We start from the raw sequence: 20,406 nt of genomic DNA, 5'->3' as shown, positions 1-20,406 counted from the left end.
GTCATCTAAAAACACACACACACAATACAAATTGTAATTTTATTTTGAATTGGTTAGTTTTGAGTGAAAAGCAGGAAGCAAAAGGAAGTTACAAGCAATAGTATCAAGCAACAGTCATCAATCATCACCATACAGCAAGTTACATATGTCGTTTTTTACTATAATTGTACCAAATTATGTACTTTAAAACTAAAAAGACTATTTTGCTTGACATAAATGAAACACAGTAAAATCAAAATTGACTGATTTCGAGTTACATGACCTTATATACCTTATATACTATATATGTGTCATTGTCAACATGTTTTACTAAAACATAGATTATGAAATGTTAAGTATTTTCACATTGGATCAACCCAGTGACTGTTCCTGTTGATGTTTCAGTAAACATCTTAATGTTTTTCTGACCTTAACTTTTTAAAACTAGGCAAAGTTCTTCAAAAACCACGTGTGTCCAACTCCTGAGTCATAGAAATCCTGTCGTGTCACTGGAAGGCCCTCTAATGAGTGAATTACTACCCCCTGTTGGATTATCTGAGCACTGCATGTATCTGACTGTATACGTCAGGTTTTTCATGGAAAATAAATATCACACTGCTCATGTGGGCTGAAAAATTCATGTATCAAATATGATACGTTCAGCGTCATTGGGATGAAGCCATTTACACGTAATTAAAACAGGACACGCTATTTGAGCACAGTAACAAAGAATCCCAAAAGTAATTTTACTAGAATACCTTCTGAGTTTTTATTTGCAGTCGTGCACCACCCGGCAATATTTCTTGATAAAAAGATTTATTTTGAAAATATTCACCTCCTGTTTTTAATTCACATTTCATAACTTGTACCAGTTTTTGGAAATGGGGTTGTACTTTTCTTGCTTTTTTTGGGGTATTAATTAATAATTTTTTTGTTCTTTTCATAATAAAACTGAAAATAAAGTCTTAAATAAACTTTTTTTAAAAGTTGTCTTCGTCCATGGGCGCCACCGTGGGCGCCGCGCTCCTCCCCCTCCCCCTCCGCCTGCAGCTCGTCAGGTGCATCTTCAGATATTTCCGAAACTTCCGGTCCCGGACTCCGTAGATGACGGGGCTCAGGAAGCGGGGGAGGATGTACACCACCAGGTAGTTGGCAAATCGGATTTCGTAGATCCTGCCCGGGAAGATGAATCGCAGGGCGATCTCCACGCTGGGCGAGATGTAGGACAGCATGCACATGGCCAGCTGCACGCCGTGCAGCACGATGGTGTTGCGGGCCTTCTGCGCCAACGCCTTCTTGGTGGAGAGCGCCCGCGCCGCAAACAGGATCCTCAGGTAGGTGAAGACCAGCGTGAGGAAGACGGCGGAGAAGTAGATGACGTCGAAGGCGAGCCTCTTGTGCGCCAGGGCGGGGTCCTTGAAGACGTTCTGGCGCAGGCAGAAGACGGACTGGTGGAAGAACTGCAGGGACTCGCTGGCCAGCGTCACGAACAGGTCGGTGATGTCCGGCGCGACGCACATGAACCAGATGAGGGCGATCAGCACGTGGGTCCTCCTCACCGTGCAGATCTGGGCGTAGCGGAGCGGCTGGCACACGGCGATGTAGCGCTCGATGGCCATGCTGGCCAGGTTGACCGGCGTGTTCCGGGTGGTGAAGACGGCCACCAGGATGAAGAAGCAGCAGAAGGACACGTTGATCTTGAAGAGGACGTAGCTGAGGACGAAGAGCGTGATGGTGACCGTCAGCTGGATGGCGTCGTTGATCACCATGTGGATGAAGAGGATGTAGCGGGGGTCTTCGTAGAAGATCTGGAGGAGGACGGAGGACGGAGAACGAGTCAGATGCGTCCCGACGCGGCCGATTGGAGCTTCTTACCCGTCCGCTCGTCTTCAGCTCAGCTTCTTTTAGACATTCCAAGGTGGAACAAACTGCCCCCCGACATTCGCACCACCACTGATCTCGGCCTTTTTAAATCAAAGCTGAAAACTCACTTTTCTAAGTTGGCTTTTAACTCTGTCTAGGGCAGTGTATTTTATTCTGTATGTTCTGTTTTTATGAATCCCTGGAAGGCTTCACCAACCTGCAGCACCTGTGTTTTATTTCTTGTTTTTATGCGTTATTCTCGTATATATTTTTTAATGTATTGTTTTTTTTTATACATAGCTTTGTTGTAAAGCACTTTGGATACCACTAGGTGATTGTAAAGGGCTATAGAAATACAGTTTGATTGATTGATTGATTGATTGATTGATCTTCTACATCAGTGTGCCACACTGATGTTTCCGTGAGATCTAGTCAGGTGTGCCGTGGGAAATGATCCAATTTCACATTTTTTTCTAAAAAACATTTGCTCTCACAGCTGTTGTCGGCTGTGTGTTGCAGAGTAATCATGTATAAATACTCTTCGCCAATAGACGGCAGCACAGAACGTTGAGATAAGATGTTAGGATGTGTTGGCGAAATCGAAACTGACAGACGTCAGTGTGGTTCATCTCCAGCTCCTGCTACCATCTTGTATCAAAGTACTGTGTCAGTGGCAGTGATGGAGAAGTTTTTGAAAAGGGAGGATTTGAACTCCGAACTAGACATGTTGAAGGATCTCAGCTCTTCATCCATCAGGCCCAAGTTTCAAAAAAGAAATTGGGAAATACTTTTTTTCTGTATTTACTTGATTCCTGTTGATAAAACTTTGATGAGAAAGACTTTATATTGTTAATAGAGGCTACAGAGTTTCAAATTTTAACATTTTCAGGTGGTGGTGTGCCTCGGGATTTTTCCAAAGAAAAAAGTGTACTTTGGCTCAAAAAAGTTTGAAAAACACGGTTCTACATCACGACGTCCAACTGAGGACAAAGTTCTCGTGTCGTTTTGGAGGTTCGTTTTGCGTGAAAATGAACTTTCTTAAAATGGCTCCCAAGGGAGAACTTTTTGAAAAACACACAGACTCTGAATCCAACTTTTCTTAATACAGTAGGTTCATGTCATTTCATTAATAATGGTTAGTTTAAAATGTACTTTTCAGACCTGCATACATTTAGACCACACATAAAAACCACAAGTCTGAAGCAAAGAAATATTAATAATAATAATAATAATATCTTTTTAAAAACATGTTTTTATCGTAATACAATTGGTGCATATCTTTAAATTAATTATGGTTATTTCAGAATTTTATTTTTTTCATCAGACCCGTAAAGACTTCAGAAAGTGTGTGTGTGTGTGTGTGTGTGTGTGTTTGCGCACGAATAGTTTTCCTTTTATTGTTTTTAAAAATCATTTGTGTTTGACTGACCAACAATCTGGGTTATCTTCAAAATATAAAAACAAAAAAAACAAAAACACTGTACTGAGAAAACTACTGTAAATTTCTAAGTCTGTTTTAAAAATGTGCCCAAAAACTCCAATTAGTTGTAATAAATTTACTCTTGACATTTTTCATTATTATTATTATTATTTTTTTACCATAAATGTTAAAATCAATTATATTTTTGCTATTTTAAGCCACTATGAAAGACATTTGATTGCATATTTGGTAACAGTGTGTCTCTATACTGTGTTTACAGTCATCAGGGGAACAACAGAAACATTCTTCAACATTTTAGGATTATATTTTACATTTCAGAAATATATTGAGTACAATAGTTGTTAAACGGGGTAGAACGTGTGTGTGTGTGTGTGTGTGTGTGTGTGTGTGTACCCGGTGTCTGAAGAATGTGGCTACCAGGGTGCCGTTGATGTAACTGAGGATGAGCCAGGCCAGAACGACGATCAGATTCTTGATGAAGGCGGTGGTGAAACTGTCTCTGACGAACACAAACTGATCACACAGAAAAAAAAAAAAAAAAAAAAAAAAAAAAAAATATATATATATATATATATATATACACAGTTCCAATGCTTATCAGATCAACTTTTCACCACAGAAACAAACGTCCACAGATGCAGATTTAAGATTTAGTGGTTAAAAAGACACAGAGACGAGTCTGAACTTTAAATATAAACTTCAGCAGAGATCAGGGGTTGTCCCGGGGTTCCCCTAGTGATTACTTTTATTTTGACAAAGATCACGCTGGAATTTATATCTAAAGTTTTCTTTAAGATTTATGAAGATTATAAGTACAGATAAAGTTGAATGAATTATCATAAATAGGGGATTAGTTTTCTTTTTTGTTGTCTTCCTTTCTATTGTTTTGCTTCTTTGGATATTTTCTCTTTGTTATTTCATAATATTGTCGCATTTGGCCACATTTGCAGCTGCATTCTCATAGCTATGTCGCTTTAAACAAATATCATTTTAACTAACATTTTAAAGTAACATTAGCTTCAATAAACCTCCAGACCCAATCAATCTGTTCTCTGGTACGTTTTACTTCCTGTGTGCTGACATGTGACATTATTAACCAAAGTGTGATTTCTCCATTCAAAACACTAATATTAAAAAAAAAAAAAAAAAAAAATTATGTGCCTTTTAAAAGTAAAAAAAAAAAGTTTAAATAAATTAATGCAGTGATAACATTTGATTTGATGAGAAGATTTTAGAAACCTGATTCAAGGACGTAGCGTTGTCTCTGTCACCCGCAGAGGAACTCATCCTGCCAAACCTGAAACACACAGAGGAATTAAAAATGTTAAAAAGAGAAGCTTTTAATGTGTTTCCACCTCATAACTGAATCCATGCATTTTCAAACACTCTAAAATATTGTATATTGTTAAAATAACACTGCTCATGCACACGTTTTGCCACATCTTAAGGTGCTGCTGTAAAATAAAAAGTTGAATTATTGCCCTAAAATTTTAACTTAAATTACAATTTGTTCAATATTTATAAATCAAACTGAGAAATTAAATGAGTATGCTACACCAATTTATGCAAATGATAAATTAGGAGAAACTATAATACAGTGTATAACGTGCAGCTGAAACAAAAGATTTTAAAGCTCAGTATCAGATTTGATTGAATAATTTCATTAATAAAACACATTTCACAAATATATGAATCACTAAGTGCTTTAAAATGAAATGAGTGCAATAATAAAAAATTTAAATACACAAAATGGGGCAGGAAGACAAAAAAGCACACAGATATACAACATAAAACCTGCTGTTGAATAAAAGAGTGACGTTAAAGCATAAACATATACATTTCAATGATATAAGCAACAAACAAGAGGTGTCAAACATGAACAAATTCAAGCACGTAATGCAAATATATATTCAACAATAACTAAAATAATATATTATAGATGAGATCACTAGATAATAAAAGTTGGGCAGAACATTTTCATAGTTAACTAAAATATGTAATAAACATTTGATTTATTTGTATACGCCATTGGAACCTAAAGCAGGAGAAATTCTTGTTAAAAGTCCATTAAAAAAATGTAAATGACAAATTTAATAACATTATATTCAGTAGTAGCAGTACGGTCTCACATTAACGCATAAAAACTAAAAACTCCTGGCTTCAATCTGGTTCTATTTGCAACTAAATGTCCTCCCTTATAGAGACGCAGTACGGTCACAAGGATGGTAAAGCCTGAAATGCAAATATAGATAAAGTTTGGAGAAAAAGATCAGAAGAGTGATCCTGACAGCAACTCGAACACGAAGCATGAAGAAAACAGCGACACACACTTCAGCCTGTCTCACCTGCCAGAGTCCAGTCAGAGCTGGAGGCTCTCAGCGCCACACCGCAGGCTTTATCTCCACCTGGGAACCTGTGGGCAGAGGAAGGTGGTGCTGATGGTGGTGATGATGATGATGATGATGATGGTATTCAATTCAACTTTATTTAGAAAGCACCACATATGACAGTCATTTCCATGGTTTTTTTTTTAACAGAGAGAGAAACACAACAAATCAACATGAGCGACGGTGGAAAAGAATGTAGAGGGAGAGAGAGGAAGAAGTAGAGAGGTAGAGGTAGAGAGAGGTAGAGAAATGTAGAGGTAGAAAGAGGTAGAGAAATGTAGAGGTAGAGAGAGGAAGAACTAGAGAGAGGTAGAAAGAGGGAGAAGTAGAGAGAGGTAGAGAAATGTAGAGGTAGAAAGAGGGAGAAGTAGAGAGAGGTAGAGAAATGTAGAGGTAGAAAGAGGGAGAAGTAGAGAGAGGTAGAGAAATGTAGAGGTAGAAAGAGGGAGAAGTAGAGAGAGGTAGAGAAATGTAGAGGTAGAGAGAGGGAGAAGTAGAGAGAGGTAGAGGTAGAGAAATGTAGAGGTAGAGAGAGGGAGAGGTAGAGGTAGAGAGAGGTAGAGAAATGTAGAGGTAGAGAGAGGGAGAAGTAGAGAGAGGTAGAGAAATGTAGAGGTAGAGAGAGGGAGAAGTAGAGAGAGGTAGAGAAATGTAGAGGAAGAGAGAGGTAGAGGTAGAGAGAGAGGTAGAGAGAGGTAGAGAGAGAGGTAGAGAAATGTAGAGGTAGAGAGAGGTAGAGGTAGAGAGAGCGAGTGGCAGACCATTGCAGCTTGGGTCCAGAGTGTCTTGAAACATCCTGAACTGTAGAACCTCTAAAGTTCTGAGTCGCTGTCAGGAATGTTTCTTATGATTAAAATCTCTGGCGTATAAAAACTAGTCCAAAATGATAAAACTGTCAAATTATCATAAACATCCTCTCTTGAAATAAAACATGTGATCCAGCATTCTCTTCCTTTGATCGTAAAATATAAAATGTCAACATTCCGAATTTCACTGTTTAAATCCTCTCAAATGGTTTCAAGAGTTTTGTTTTTTTTTGGGTTTTTTTAATGAAGTTTTTTTTAATTTCCTGTTCTCTGCCCTGGACTGAAAGAGCTGTGGAGTTGCTGTTTTAGGTTTTTTTTTTCATGTTTCTGGAGGATTTTTACTTATTGGGGTTTTGTTGTTTGGACAATAGATAATAACCAATAACCAATAACAAGGGACTTTACCTCTCACCTCACAAAAACATGTATTTAGAGCCTGTGAAGGTTCTTTTTACTTCATCATAAATACAAGGCCTTACACCAGCATGAAGTATCTCAGCACGGTTTAATCAGATTAAATCAATTTTAGTTGCATTATTAGACGGATTATTAGAATGTCAAAACTTTTCTCCATCAAAATGAACATTTACAATTATTTATGATACCATCATACGGTACTTTCATCATTTATGGCCTTTATGCGAGTTAAGCGATCACTTAAAACGGATATTTTGGAACACAAAGCCGTTTGTAGTTAATTCATGTTGATTGTGTCGCGTCGACTTCATTCTGACCCCTTCGGAGTGTTTTCATTTCCTCAGTTTGAGTTCAAGCCATTCAAGGGAAGACGTTTCTTCAACTTTCCACCACACTGTTTTAAAAAGTGCAGCCCTGCACATAAATGAAATACACTGAGTGGCCACTAGATGGCCCCAGACAGAGGCCTGGTAAAATCCTAGATTCTCAGAACTCCAATGTGTGTGACACAGACGGCAGAGCTGAATTATAAAGTAGACATTTCCATCAATAAGAATGAAAAAGTCATTTGGTTCATATGAAGGTTTTTGAAAATTTCTTTAAGGGGTTTATATCAGGGGTGTCAAACTGATTTCAGTTGAGGGGCCACATCAAGTCAAACGTAACATATTAAACTGCAGATATGGACAAATGTCAAAGTCTTTCCTTCTTTTGATCCTTTTGTAACTGCAAGAATTTGCCAGTCTATTCTCAAATGTACATATTAAAGTTAATTATTATATTTGCAAAAAAAAACAAAAAACAACCCTCAGTCGTCTGTTTCTGGATATCATATTTTTATTCAGGATTAAAACAATTTGTCATCATCTGGAAATATTTTTTGAGTTTACGTGTCTAAAGTATCACTTCACATTAATTGGACACCTTTATTGTGAAAGGTGTTGTGTTATGTGACCTCCACAGATGCATTACTTATTTCTGACCAAGGGCGGTTTTGAATGTCATTTTTGCCAATCCAGTGTTTTTAGATCAGCCTCTGTCAGTTTTCATATTTATACTTAAAAAACAAAACAAAAATCACACAGCCGGCCGGATTAGATCCTCTGGTGGGCCGCTTCTGGCCCCCGGGCCGCATGTTTGATACCCCTGGTTTATATTATTCTTCAAATTCTGATCCTGGACATATATTTAATATAATCAATAAAAAACATTTTAATATTATTGGAAATATTTGACTTGGTTAACTTAGTTTCTTCTTCTTCTTCTTCTTCTTCTTCTTCTTCTTCTTCTTCTTTTTTAAATAATTAGTTTAAATGATTTTTAAATTTGTGTTTTGATCAATTTTCAAAGGAGCATTTCAAATATCCTTGCAGATTTATTCATTTTGCTTTGCATGTGTCCATTAGTCCTATATTAAACATTACCTGAGAGAATATTTTAGAACGTGTAGAGCGAGTCTATCTAGTGGTCAAGCAGAGTTAAGAACATATTTAGCATTTTATTTTATTTTTTTCAATTCAGACAAATCATTAGTGGAACGTTTAGAGTCACCAACAAACTTCAACAGCAGGTTTTAGAGTTTGTGTGTTTGAGGAAACTTGAGTAGCCTAAGTCCACATGAAACCTAAAACTGCCTCAAACCCATGAGCAGTGAAAAGTAATGAGCGGGTGAGGCCCACCAAACCCGCCCTCAGGGAACACAATGAATGAATGTGACGCCTCAACTGAAGCATCACAGAACTGCTCACACTGATAAATAGGATAAATAGTGACGACACAGTTTTTTTCTGTCAGTTTTTATTTGAAACGTGCAAAAGATCGGACTGTTTCACATAAAACAAGACATTTTCAGGGGGGGGGGGGGGGGGGGGGAATCCTCCATGTTTCATTTTTTTCTTTTTCCTTTCATAATTGTGAAACTTTTAGCTAGAGTTAAAAAAAAAAATTTGTTGCCAGATTTGTGTGTGTGTGTGTGTGTGTGCGTGTGTGCACGTGTGTGAATTCCAAACATGGTCCCCATAAAGCATGAACAACCAGTATGTGTGTTCAGGTCAAAAAGTGTCTTTGAATTGAGTCTGAAGCAAAGGAGGCTCTCGAAAATGTTTTAACTTAATACAACAGGTCCATATTGATTAATTAGTTATGGTGATGATCTTGTCACTGGTCTTCCTGGACCTGGTCAGATGTTCCTGAGGGCGGTCTGTGTGGACCGTACAGAGCAGGTACCTCCTCGCGTAGCTCCTGAAGGTCTGGTCCCTCAGCCCGTACACGATGGGGCTGACAAAGCGGGGCAGGACCTGCACGATGACGTAACAAGCGAAGCGGATGTCCGGGTACCTCTCGGGCATCAGGGACACCAGAGCCTGTTCGAACATGGGCCTCACGTAGGTCAGCATGCACAGCAGCAGCTGGAAGCCGTGCAGCAGGATGGTGTTCCGGGCCTTCCTGGAGTTGGCCGTGGCTCCTTTGGCCGCGAACAGAATCCTGAAGTACGTGTATATGAGCGTGAGCCAGACCACCACCAGGCACACGATGTGGGAGGCGTCGCGCTTCCGCAGGCTGACGGAGCTCCTGAAGACGAAGTCTCTGGCGCACAGCACCCTGGAGCGGAGGAAGCCCAGGGGCTCGGTGGCCAGCAGGACCAGGAGGTCGGGCAGGATGGAGAGCAAGCTGGCCACCCAGATCAGGCCGATCAGGACGTAGGTCTTCCTCACCGTGCAGATCTGCGAGTGGCGCAGCGGGACGCACACGGCGACGTAGCACTCCACCGCCATGCTGGCCAGGTTGAGCGGGGTGTTGAAGGTGGCGGTGACGGCGATCACGAGCAGGACGGTGCAGACGGGCAGCGCGATGGTGAAGACGGTGTAGATGATGACGTGCAGCAGAGTGGAGACGACCAGCTGGGTCATGTCGTTAATCACCAGGTGGATGAACAGGATGTACCGGGGGTTTGAAGTGAAGACCTGAAGCAAAAACGACAACAGAAACACAGGAAACACACAATATAGAAGAATCACATCAATATATATTGGGATGTTTTGTGACGGTCATAGAAAACGGTTCTGCACGAGGATTGTTTCATAACAATAAAATGTATGTATGTGAATTTTAACAGCACTTCTCTAATCAAGCAAATATTTACTTCACCATCATCTGGATCACATTTGATATCTTCCATACAGATACAGACTGGAACAAAGGGACAAAGACTCTTTAAAGGAGCTTACATTGGTGCAAATATCCTTGTCGGGGCAAATTAATTAAGTGTTTTGCAGGTGATTTCCCAGACTAATATCACGAGAGACATCTGCACGAATAAGAGCGTTAATATCAATCTGCTGTTTGTGAATGCTTGAGTTCTCAGACCTTAATAATGCAGAGAAAGACCTGCAATCACATTTAAGGGCCACATAATGTAGGTCATAATGTCACATCATATTTGAAATGTTTATCTTCACTATTTCAGCTCTAGAATCAGAGACAACCATTCAGCCAAATTATACAAGGATATATAGTATTTAGTTATTTAATTAAACTTTCAAAACGTGTAACAATATTAATACTGAATAAACTTCTTGACAAGAAATCATGTGGGTTTTTCTTTTATATACTCTTCAGAAAATCGGCATTACAAACTTCACTCCTGAGTATCTAACACACTAAATTAAGCTGCTGTGTTGTGATTATCAGTCATTATTTCATGGTAAAGAAACTTCAGTTGTGTTTTTTTCTTTGGCACCGTGAGAGGAGCAGCTCTCCAATTTCATTACACCGTGTATATTGAGAACAAACTCTATTCTATTCTATTCTATACTAAAAATATAGAGATTATTAGGCTGTCAGGAAATAATCTTTTCTACCAGACGAAGCACTTCAATATATACTAACCACAACAATATTATCTTAACATTATCAGCTAGTTTAAATGGAATATATAGAAGGTAGACATGTAATCGTTTCATAACCTAATTTGGGATTGTAGCACATTACCAAAGTGACAGAAAATCACCAGAGAATCATCATTTGAATCAAACAAGTTTTGGTTTAAAAGTTGTGGATTTGGGATTATGGACCCCCGCTGCACACAAACACAGTGAGATATCAGACCTGGTGCTTTCTGAAGGTGTGCAGCAGGGTACCGTTGATGTAGTTGATGGAGATGCAGAGCGCCACAAGGATCACATTCTTGATCACACCTGTGGAAAAACTGTCCCTGGTATGCACAGGTGAGGTGAAAGAGCCATTTGCTGCAGATGAGTTCATGGCTGATGTGGTCGGATTCCTCCTCAATGGACACAGCAGAAAATACCTGATGTGTCCTGAAACAAAGCTGCAAAAAAAAACAAAAAACAAGGAGAAAATATAGAAAAAAAGGGGCCTGTCACTCTGAATATATTTGTTATACTCACTCAGTTTGACAGAAGTTGCAGCAAATCCCAATAAATCTTTTTCACAGAACACCTTTCTGAGACAAAGTAAAATATATGATTGAAGTAAACATGCAGTGAATGAAGACAGAACCTACCCTGGTTGGATGATGCTCCACATCAGGCTGCTGCAAAGTGTGGAGTTTATGAAGGCTTGCAAGTCTGTGTGTGTGTGTGTGTGTGTGTGTGTGTGTGTGTGTGTGTGTGTGTGTGTGTGTGTGTGTGTGTTTCATTTCTGCATAAATTAACAAGAAACAACGAACCAACTACTAAACCAGAATAAATCAACCAACCAACATCAAACACTAAGAATATTAAAACAGCTAATTGAGGAAACAATAACCAGACATCAGGATTTCTAAACCAACAAAATGGGAAGAATACACTTTTGAGCAAAGTCAACCAATGACTAACAAACTCATAACAAACCATTGAAATAAAAACAATATCCTCCCAGGCTACTAACAAAATAACCAAGCAACCTACCAACTAACCAACCAACCAGCCAGTAAGTCAACCAACCAACCAACCAATTGACCAGTCAGCGAGTGAACTACCCAACCAATTAACTCACCAACCAATTAACCCCTGATCTCCCAGGGTTGACTAACCAATTAGTCAACCAACCATCTGTCAAGTGGCAATAGCATGTAAACCCATTGAGCAATCTGAAGTAATAAATGTGTGTCTGTACAGACTCATGCACAAGTTCTGGAGTTATTGAAGTGGAAAATGATGAGCTCGACTCCTCCAAGCTGGATTTGTTACTTGGGTCCAACAGTGTTTCACCTGTAACTAAATCACTGGTCCGTATTTTGAACTGCGTCTCCATGGTGACGGTGGGATGGAGTGACAGTGAGGGTTGTGTCATCTATGTGTGCTGTTCTTTTTTGTGTGTAATTAATTTCCCGGGAGGGAGTTGATACACTTCAAAGTTGGACCACATGCGTCTCACCCTGAACAAGCTAATTTTGACCTTTGCTCATGACATGAACGAAACACACCTGCAGATGTAAATCAGTCCGTCTCAATTCTTGAACACAAAAGACAGAAAGTCCGTTGACGGCATCATATTACATTCTGGCCTCTGTAGGGATTTCTTAACTCATAAGGATCACGTGGCACAATTTATGTTGCGTTTGGCAGTTTGGCTACCGATAATGATTCATAATGGTCAAAAATAGTTATTAATTACGTTATTGAAAATGTAATTTGATCTGTCTCTCACCGTGTCTTTACATATTTTCAAAGGAAGAAGACACAAGTCTGAGCCAATTTTCATAATGACAATTTCTGAGTCTTTATTGGCTGAACGTCGTTAGCCGTGATGAGTAGATACTTATTCAGGTGCTTCTTGAATGCCTTGTCTCGTACCGCATAAATTACCGGATTGACGATTCGAGGCACAAGCTGGACTACTGCTGCAACCACGAAGTGAATGTACAACACATTTCTGGGAAAACTGACCGCAAGTGCTTCTATTATTACGTTGAAGAAGAAGTGGAGCGTGCAGAGCAGCAGCTGGAAGCCGTGGAGCAGGACGGTGTTTCGAGCCTTCTTGGCGTTTGCAGTGGCCATTTGTGCAGCAAACCAGATGTTGAAGTACGTGAAAAAAAGAATGAGCCAAAGAATCACAAAAAACATAATGCTGGATATGCGCCTCTTGTTTTCCAGATTGCCCCTAAAAATGCCAGACCTCAGGCAAAAGCTTCTGGAATGAAAGAACTCCGTAGTTTCTGTTCCTAAAGTCACAAACAAATCTGGGAAAATTGAAAGCGAGTTCACCAGCCAGGTCAGCATGATCACGACGTACGTCCTCCTGACCGTGCAGAGCCGCGAGTGATGGAGAGGGAAGCAAACGGCAACGTAACACTCTACAGACATTAGAACCATGGTCAGAGGGTTGTTCTGACTGGCCAGGACAGCAATCATGATCAGAACGATGCACAATGAGATGTTGATCGTGAACACGATGTAACTCAGCACTTGCAGCAGGATGTATAGGATCACCATGATGATGTCATTGATGACCAGGTGGATGTACAGGATGTACCGAGGATTCGTGTTGAAAATCTGAAACAGGACGGCGCCGGTTAGAATCCACAGCATACGCTCCCAACGGCTGTCGGCAAAGTGACTGGATCACGGTGTGGTGGATCAAACCTGGTGTCTGATGAAGATGTGCACCAGCATCCCGTTCACGTAGATAATGGCGACGGAGATAGCCACGATTATGAAGTTCTTTATTATGGCTTCTCTCAAGGAGTCCCGTCTGACGAGCGTCGTCTGATTCATCCCAGCATCTGAAGGGAGTCAGGATGAAATGATACACGATGGACCAGCGGCTCCAAAAACACTGCAATGTTTTAGAATCAATAAACGCTTCTTTGTCACAAATACAAACCCTGGTGATGGTAAATATTCCACAGCACTGTCAAAACTTCATTATGGACTATTGTCTGTCTTTGCATTTCTTTGTGGTTTTATTCTCAACTTGCTAGTGCAAACAGGTGCAACTACTGGGTACATACAAAGTACAACCCTCCCATAACCATAACTAATTAATCAATATGGACCTGTTGTATTAAGTTAAAACATTTTCGAGATCCTCCTTTGCTTCAGACTCAATTCAAAGACGCTTTTTGACCTGAACACACATACTGGTTTTCAGTGCTTTATGGGGACCATGTTTGGAATTCACACACGTGCACACAAGCACACACACACACACACACACACACACACACACACACACACACACACACACACACACACACACACACACACACACACACACACACACACACACACACAATTCATAAATTCACTCAAATATCTTCAAAAGGTAAAAGTAATTCAATCCACATTTAAAATTAATTTAACCGTTTAGAAATCTGTGCTTCTACACTATCAGAATATAAATTAAACAGAAAATACTATGGAATCAGTGTTACTTATATATATAATACTTGGAGTTGAATGGATCAGTCATAATATTGGGCCCCTCTTAGTGAGAGAAAGGTTTTTGTGGCCCTCCCATTTCATTTCATTAAATTTATTTATCCATTTCATGAAAGCAAACATTGTCCCAATAGTGCTTCCCAAATGATCCTTTAATCAACATCACCATGATGCTTTCAGCATGATTAACAGTGCCACTAATTCTATTTTAATGTATTAATAAATAAATACACTTTTGATATGTTTTCTGAATTTATCCACAACATATAATTTAACTTTGTTCAAGATAAAATTATTCTTTGACAATAAAAAAAAAAAAAATAGATACATGTGATTTCCATGTCAAATTGTCTGTCAAATTGATTCCCCAAAGTCAAACCTCTCCGTATTTATACACATTAAGGAACATTAAGTTGATCCAAGTGTCCAGAAATACACAAGTCAATAATTATAGCAACCATTATTTACTGTACTTTAAAAAAAAATAAAAAATGATAATCATCCACAATGTTTAAACAATTTTCAGGTGCTTTTTGTGACTTTGTTTTAAGGTTATATGTCATTATGCGGCTTTATACGAACTAAAGATTTGAAATGGATAAATGTAAAGGAAACTACACCGTAAGGTACAAAAGTTCAATTTTTCAAATTTTAACATTTATTGCATTGGTGCAGCTTCTGCATGCAATTTTTTTTCTATTTGCACTCTAAAGGTTCATTGCACCTAAATGTGGTAAAAAACTAAACAAACAAAAAAAAAGAAAAGAAGAAGAAGAAAAAGGAAACAAGAGGAAAATATTACAACATTAATACAGTGAAATAATTGATTAAAGTATGAAATTGAAATATGTGATCAAGAATCATTTAAAAACCATTAAACTTACAGAATACATTTACAACTGATAGCTGAAGGCAACAAACTTACAAAACTTTTAAACCGAAAATGTTATTGGTTAAAAAAATGGTATAATTGAGATTATTAGGTAACTATGTTCTAACGTTTACTTCATTTGTTTACAGTAGGGAGAACTGGAAAAAGTGCAACACAAATGTAAATAATAACAATAATTATTAATATTGTTATTATTATTATTATTTTTACTAAGCATTTTAATTGTATAACGCTTTTCAAGACACTCAGAGAGACTTCACATCATCGCATTAGAAAATCAGCATTGATTTGTGCTATGCATTAAAAGCAAACTGGTGTGTCTTGATGAATGATATAAAAGTTTTAAAAAATGTACTCTCACGTTATTAAACACAGTCATTTCATTTCACTTCTGTCAGTTAATGTTACTCTTCATCAAGAGTCATTTAAAAACAATTAAACTCACAGAACAGACATGCAACTGACAGTTGAAGGAAACAAACAAAAATGGTATCATTGAGATTTGTCTAAAGTAGGGAGGAATTGAAAAAGTGCAACAAAAATTTAAAGGTTATTATTATTATTATTATTTTTATTATTATTATTATTACACATTAGAATTGTATAACGCTTTTCAAGACACTTCACGTCACATTATAAAATCAGCAGACATGAAAATAAAGGAACATTATCAAAACATTGAAAAACAACATCATTAATTTGTGCTATGTATTAAAAGCAAACTGGTGGGTCTTGATGAGTACTTTAAAAGTAAAAACTTAACTATCATATTATCTAATGCAGTCATTTCATTTCCACAAGAGAAAGCACAAGTGTTCAAGACTCACCTGCAGATGTCTGTATGGATCAGAGACGATCTGAGTTTGATTGTAATTTATAGTTTAATGTCCTGATGAATACATCCAGAGGGTGTGTGTGTGTGTGTGTGTTTCATTTATGCATAAATTAACAAGAGAAAACATACCAATGAACCAACTACTAAACCAGAATAAATCAACCAACCAACATCAAACACTCAGAATATTAAAACAGCTAATTGAGGAAACAATAACCAGACATCAGGATTTCTAAACCAACAAAATCAAATTTTTACTTATTGGGGTTTTGTTGCTTGGACAATAGACTTCCAATAACAAGGGACTTTCCCTCTCACCTCACAAAAACATGTATTTAGAGCCTCTGAAGTATATTTTTACTTCATCATAAATACAAGGCCTTGCACCAGCATGAAGTATCTCAGCATGGTTTAATCAGATTAAATCAATTTTAGTTGCATTATTAGAAGAATTATTAGAATGTGAAAACTTTTCTCCAACAAAATGAACATTTACGACTATTTATGATGCCATCATGCAGCACTTTCATCATTTGTGACCTGAACCAACAAAATTCCAATTCCAATTTCTAAACCAACAAAATGGGAAGAATACACTTTTGAGCAAACAACAATAAATTGCCAAGCAAAGCCAACCAATGACTAACAAACTCATAACAAACCATTGAAATAAAAACAATATCCTCTCAGGCTACTAACAAAAATAAGCAACCAACCAGCCGACCCACCGACCGACCAATTAACCCCTGATCTCCCAGGGTTGACTAACCAATTAGTCAACCAACCATCTGTCAAGTGGCAATAGCATGTAAACCCATTGAGCAATCTGAAGTAATAAATGTGTGTCTGTACAGACTCATGCACAAGTTTTGGAGATATTGAAGTGGAAAATGATGAGCTCGACTCCTCCAAGCTGGATTTGTTACTTGGGTCCATCAGTGTTTCACCTGTAACTAAATCACTGGTCCGTATTTTGAACTGCGTCTCCATGGTGACGGTGGGATGGAGTGACAGTGAGGGTGGTGTCATCTATGTGTGCTGTTCTTTTTTTTGTGTAATTAATTTCCCGGGAGGAAGTTGAGACACTTCAAAGTTGGACCACATGCGTCTCACCCTGAACAAGCTAATTTTGACCTTTGCTCATGACATGAACGAAACACACCTATAGTTGTAAATCAGTCCATCTCAATTCTTGAACACAAAAGACAGAAAGTCCGTTGACGGCATCATATTACATTCTGGCCTCTGTAGGGATTTCTTAACTCATAAGGATCACGTGGTACAATTTATGTTGTGTTTGGCAGTTTGGCTACCGATAATGATTCATAATGGTCAAAGATAGTTATTAATTACCTTATTGAAAATGTAATTTGATCTGTATCAGATACCTGCTTTCGCACCGTGTCTTTACATATTTTAAAAGGAAGACGACACAAGTCTGAGCCAATTTTCATAATGACAATTTCTGAGTCTTTATTGGCTGAACGTCGTTAGCCGTGATGAGCAGATGCTTATTCAGGTGCTTCTTGAACGCCTTGTCTCGTACCGCATAAATTACCGGATTGACAATTCGAGGCACAAGCTGGACTGTTGCTGCAACCACGAAGCGAATGTACAACACATTTCTGGGAAAACTAACTGCAAATGCTTCTATTATTGCGTTGAAGAAGAATTGGACCGTGCAGAGCAGCAGCTGGAAGCCGTGGAGCAGGACGGTGTTTCGAGCCTTCTTGGCGTTTGCAGTGGCCGTTTGTGCAGCAAACCAGATGTTGAAGTATGTGAAAAAAAGAACGAGCCAAAGAATTACGAAAAACATTATGTTGGATATGCGCCTCTTGTTTTCCAGATTTCCCCTAAAAATGCCAGACCTCAGGCAAAAGCTTCTGGAATGAAAGAACTCCGTACTTTCTGTTCCCAACGTGACAAACAAATCTGGGAAGATTGAAAGCGAGTTCACCAGCCAGGTCAGCACGATCACGACGTACGTCCTCCTGACCGTGCAGAGCCGCGAGTGATGGAGAGGGAAGCAAACGGCAACGTAACACTCTACAGACATCAGAACCATGGTCAGAGGGTTGTTCTGACTGGCCAGGACAGCAATCATGATCAGAACGATGCACAATGAGACGTTGATCGTGAACACGATGTAACTCAGCACTTGCAGCAGGATGTATAGGATCACCATGATGATGTCATTGATAACCAGGTGGATGTACAGGATGTACCGAGGATTCGTGTTGAAAATCTGAAACAGGACGGCGCCGGTTAGAATCCACAGCATACGCTCCCAACGGCTGTCGGCAAACTGACTGGATCACGGTGTGGTGGATCAAACCTGGTGTCTGATGAAGATGTGCACCAGCATCCCGTTCACGTAGATAATGGCGACGGAGATAGCCACGATTATGAAGTTCTTTATTATGGCTTCTCTCAAGGAGTCCCGTCTGACGAGCGTCGTCTGATTCATCCCAGCATCTGAAGGGAGTCAGGATGAAACGATACACGATGGACCAGCGGCTCCAAAAACACTGCAATGTTTTAGAATCAATAAACGCTTCTTTGTCACAAATACAAACCCTGGTGATGGTAAATATTCCACAGCACTGTCAAAACTTCATTATTGACTATTGTCTGTCTTTGCATTTCTTTGTGGTTTTATTCTCAACTTGTTAGTGCAGACAGGTGCAACTACTGGGTACATACAAAGTACAACCCTCCCATAACCATAACTAATTAATCAATATGGACATGTTGTATTAAGTTAAAACATTTTCGAGATCCTCCTTTGCTTCAGACTCAATTCAAAGACGCTTTTTGACCTGAACACACATACTGGTTTTTAGTGCTTTGTGGGGACCATGTTTGGAATTCACACACACACACACACACACACACACACACACACACACACACACACACACACACACACACACACACACACACACACACACACACACACACACACACACACACACACAATTCATAAATTCACTCAAATATCTTCAAAAGGTAAAAGTAATTCAATCCACATTTAAAATTAATTTAACCGTTTAGAAATCTGTGCTTCTACACTATCAGAATATAAATTAAACAGAAAATGCTATGGAATCAGTGTTACTTATATATATAATACTTGGAGTTGAATGGATCAGTCATAATATTGGGCCCCTCTTAGTGAGAGAAAGGTTTTTGTGGCCCTCCCATTTCATTTCATTAAATTTATTTATCCATTTCATGAAAGCAAACATTGTCCCAATAGTGCTTCCCAAATGATCCTTTAATCAACATCACCATGATGCTTTCAGCATGATTAACAGTGCCACTAATTCTATTTTAATGTATTAATAAATAAATACACTTTTGATATGTTTTCTGAATTTATCCACAACATATAATTTAACTTTGTTCAAGATAAAATTATTCTTTGACAATAAAAAAAAAAAAAAATAGATACATGTGATTTCCATGTCAAATTGTCTGTCAAATTGATTCCCCAAAGTCAAACCTCTCCGTATTTATACACATTAAGGAACATTAAGTTGATCCAAGTGTCCAGAAATACACAAGTCAATAATTATAGCAACCATTATTTACTGTACTTTAAAAAAAAAAAAAATTATAATCATCCACAATGTTTAAACAATTTTCAGGTGCTCTTTGTGACTTTGTTTTAAGGTTATATGTCATTATGCAGCTTTATACAAACTTAAGATTTGAAATGGATAAATATAAAGCTTCTGTGTGCAATTTTTGTTATTTGTACTCTCAAGGTTCATTGCACTTAAATATGGTAGAAAAAGAAACAAACAAACAAAAACAAAAGAAAAGAAGAAGAAAAAGGAAACAATAGGAAAATATTTCAACATGTGCATGTTTAATACAGTGAAATAATTGATTAAAGTATGAAATTGAAATATGTGATCAAGAGTCATTTAAAAACCATTAAACTTACAGAACACATTTACAACTGATAGCTGAAGGCAACAAACTTACGAAACTTTGAAACCAAAAATGTTACTGGTCAAAAAATGGTATAATTGAGATTATTAGGTAACTATGTACTAACGTTTACTTCATTTGCTTACAGTAGGGAGAACTGGAAAAAGTGGAACACAAATGTAAATAATAATAATAATAATAATAATAATAATAACACATTATTATTATTATTATTACTTTTTACTAAGCATTTTAATTGTATAACGCTTTTCAAGACACTCAGAGAGACTTCACATCATCGCATTAGAAAATCAGCATTGATTTTGTGCTATGCATTAAAAGCAAACTGGTGTGTCTTGATGAATGATGTAAAAGTTAAAAAAAATGTACTCTCATGTTATTAAACACAGTCATTTCATTTCACTTCTGTCAGTTAATGTTACTCTTCATCAAGAGTCA

General features: G+C 38.2%; 4 protein-coding genes across 4 annotated transcripts; all 4 read right to left on the bottom strand.

The window, feature by feature from the left end:
- Positions 1–959: 959 nt before the first annotated feature.
- On the bottom strand, positions 960–3,778 carry LOC308129414 (odorant receptor 131-2-like; the record flags this gene model as incomplete). The annotated part of the gene is made up of 2 exons (XM_080495355.1): positions 3,677–3,778; positions 960–1,787 (listed from the first exon to the last, which is right to left on the bottom strand). Exon 2 carries the CDS (start codon positions 1,746–1,748, stop codon positions 960–962), a length of 789 nt encoding a protein of 262 aa, XP_080351481.1. The 5' UTR covers positions 1,749–1,787; positions 3,677–3,778.
- Positions 3,779–9,025: 5,247 nt separating this feature from the next.
- LOC308129412 (odorant receptor 131-2-like) lies at positions 9,026–11,156 on the bottom strand (the record flags this gene model as incomplete). The annotated part of the gene is made up of 2 exons (XM_080495352.1): positions 9,026–9,856; positions 11,001–11,156. 2 exons carry the CDS (start codon positions 11,154–11,156, stop codon positions 9,026–9,028), a joined length of 987 nt encoding a protein of 328 aa, XP_080351478.1.
- A 1,191-nt stretch (positions 11,157–12,347) lies between these two features.
- Positions 12,348–13,615, bottom strand: LOC308129411 (odorant receptor 131-2-like; the record flags this gene model as incomplete). The annotated part of the gene is made up of 3 exons (XM_080495351.1): positions 12,348–12,353; positions 12,809–13,393; positions 13,484–13,615. The coding sequence occupies 3 exons, from the start codon at positions 13,613–13,615 to the stop codon at positions 12,348–12,350; spliced, it is 723 nt and encodes a 240-aa protein (XP_080351477.1).
- Positions 13,616–17,458: 3,843 nt separating this feature from the next.
- On the bottom strand, positions 17,459–18,475 carry LOC308129410 (odorant receptor 131-2-like; the record flags this gene model as incomplete). The annotated part of the gene is made up of 2 exons (XM_080495350.1): positions 17,459–18,253; positions 18,344–18,475. 2 exons carry the CDS (start codon positions 18,473–18,475, stop codon positions 17,459–17,461), a joined length of 927 nt encoding a protein of 308 aa, XP_080351476.1.
- Positions 18,476–20,406: the final 1,931 nt, after the last annotated feature.

This window comes from Blennius ocellaris (genome assembly GCF_963422515.1).
Source record: "Blennius ocellaris genome assembly, chromosome: 4".
NCBI lineage: Eukaryota > Metazoa > Chordata > Actinopteri > Blenniiformes > Blenniidae > Blennius > Blennius ocellaris.
The sequence above is the reverse complement of the archived record's forward strand: the minus strand, read 5'-3'. Positions and strand labels throughout refer to the sequence as shown.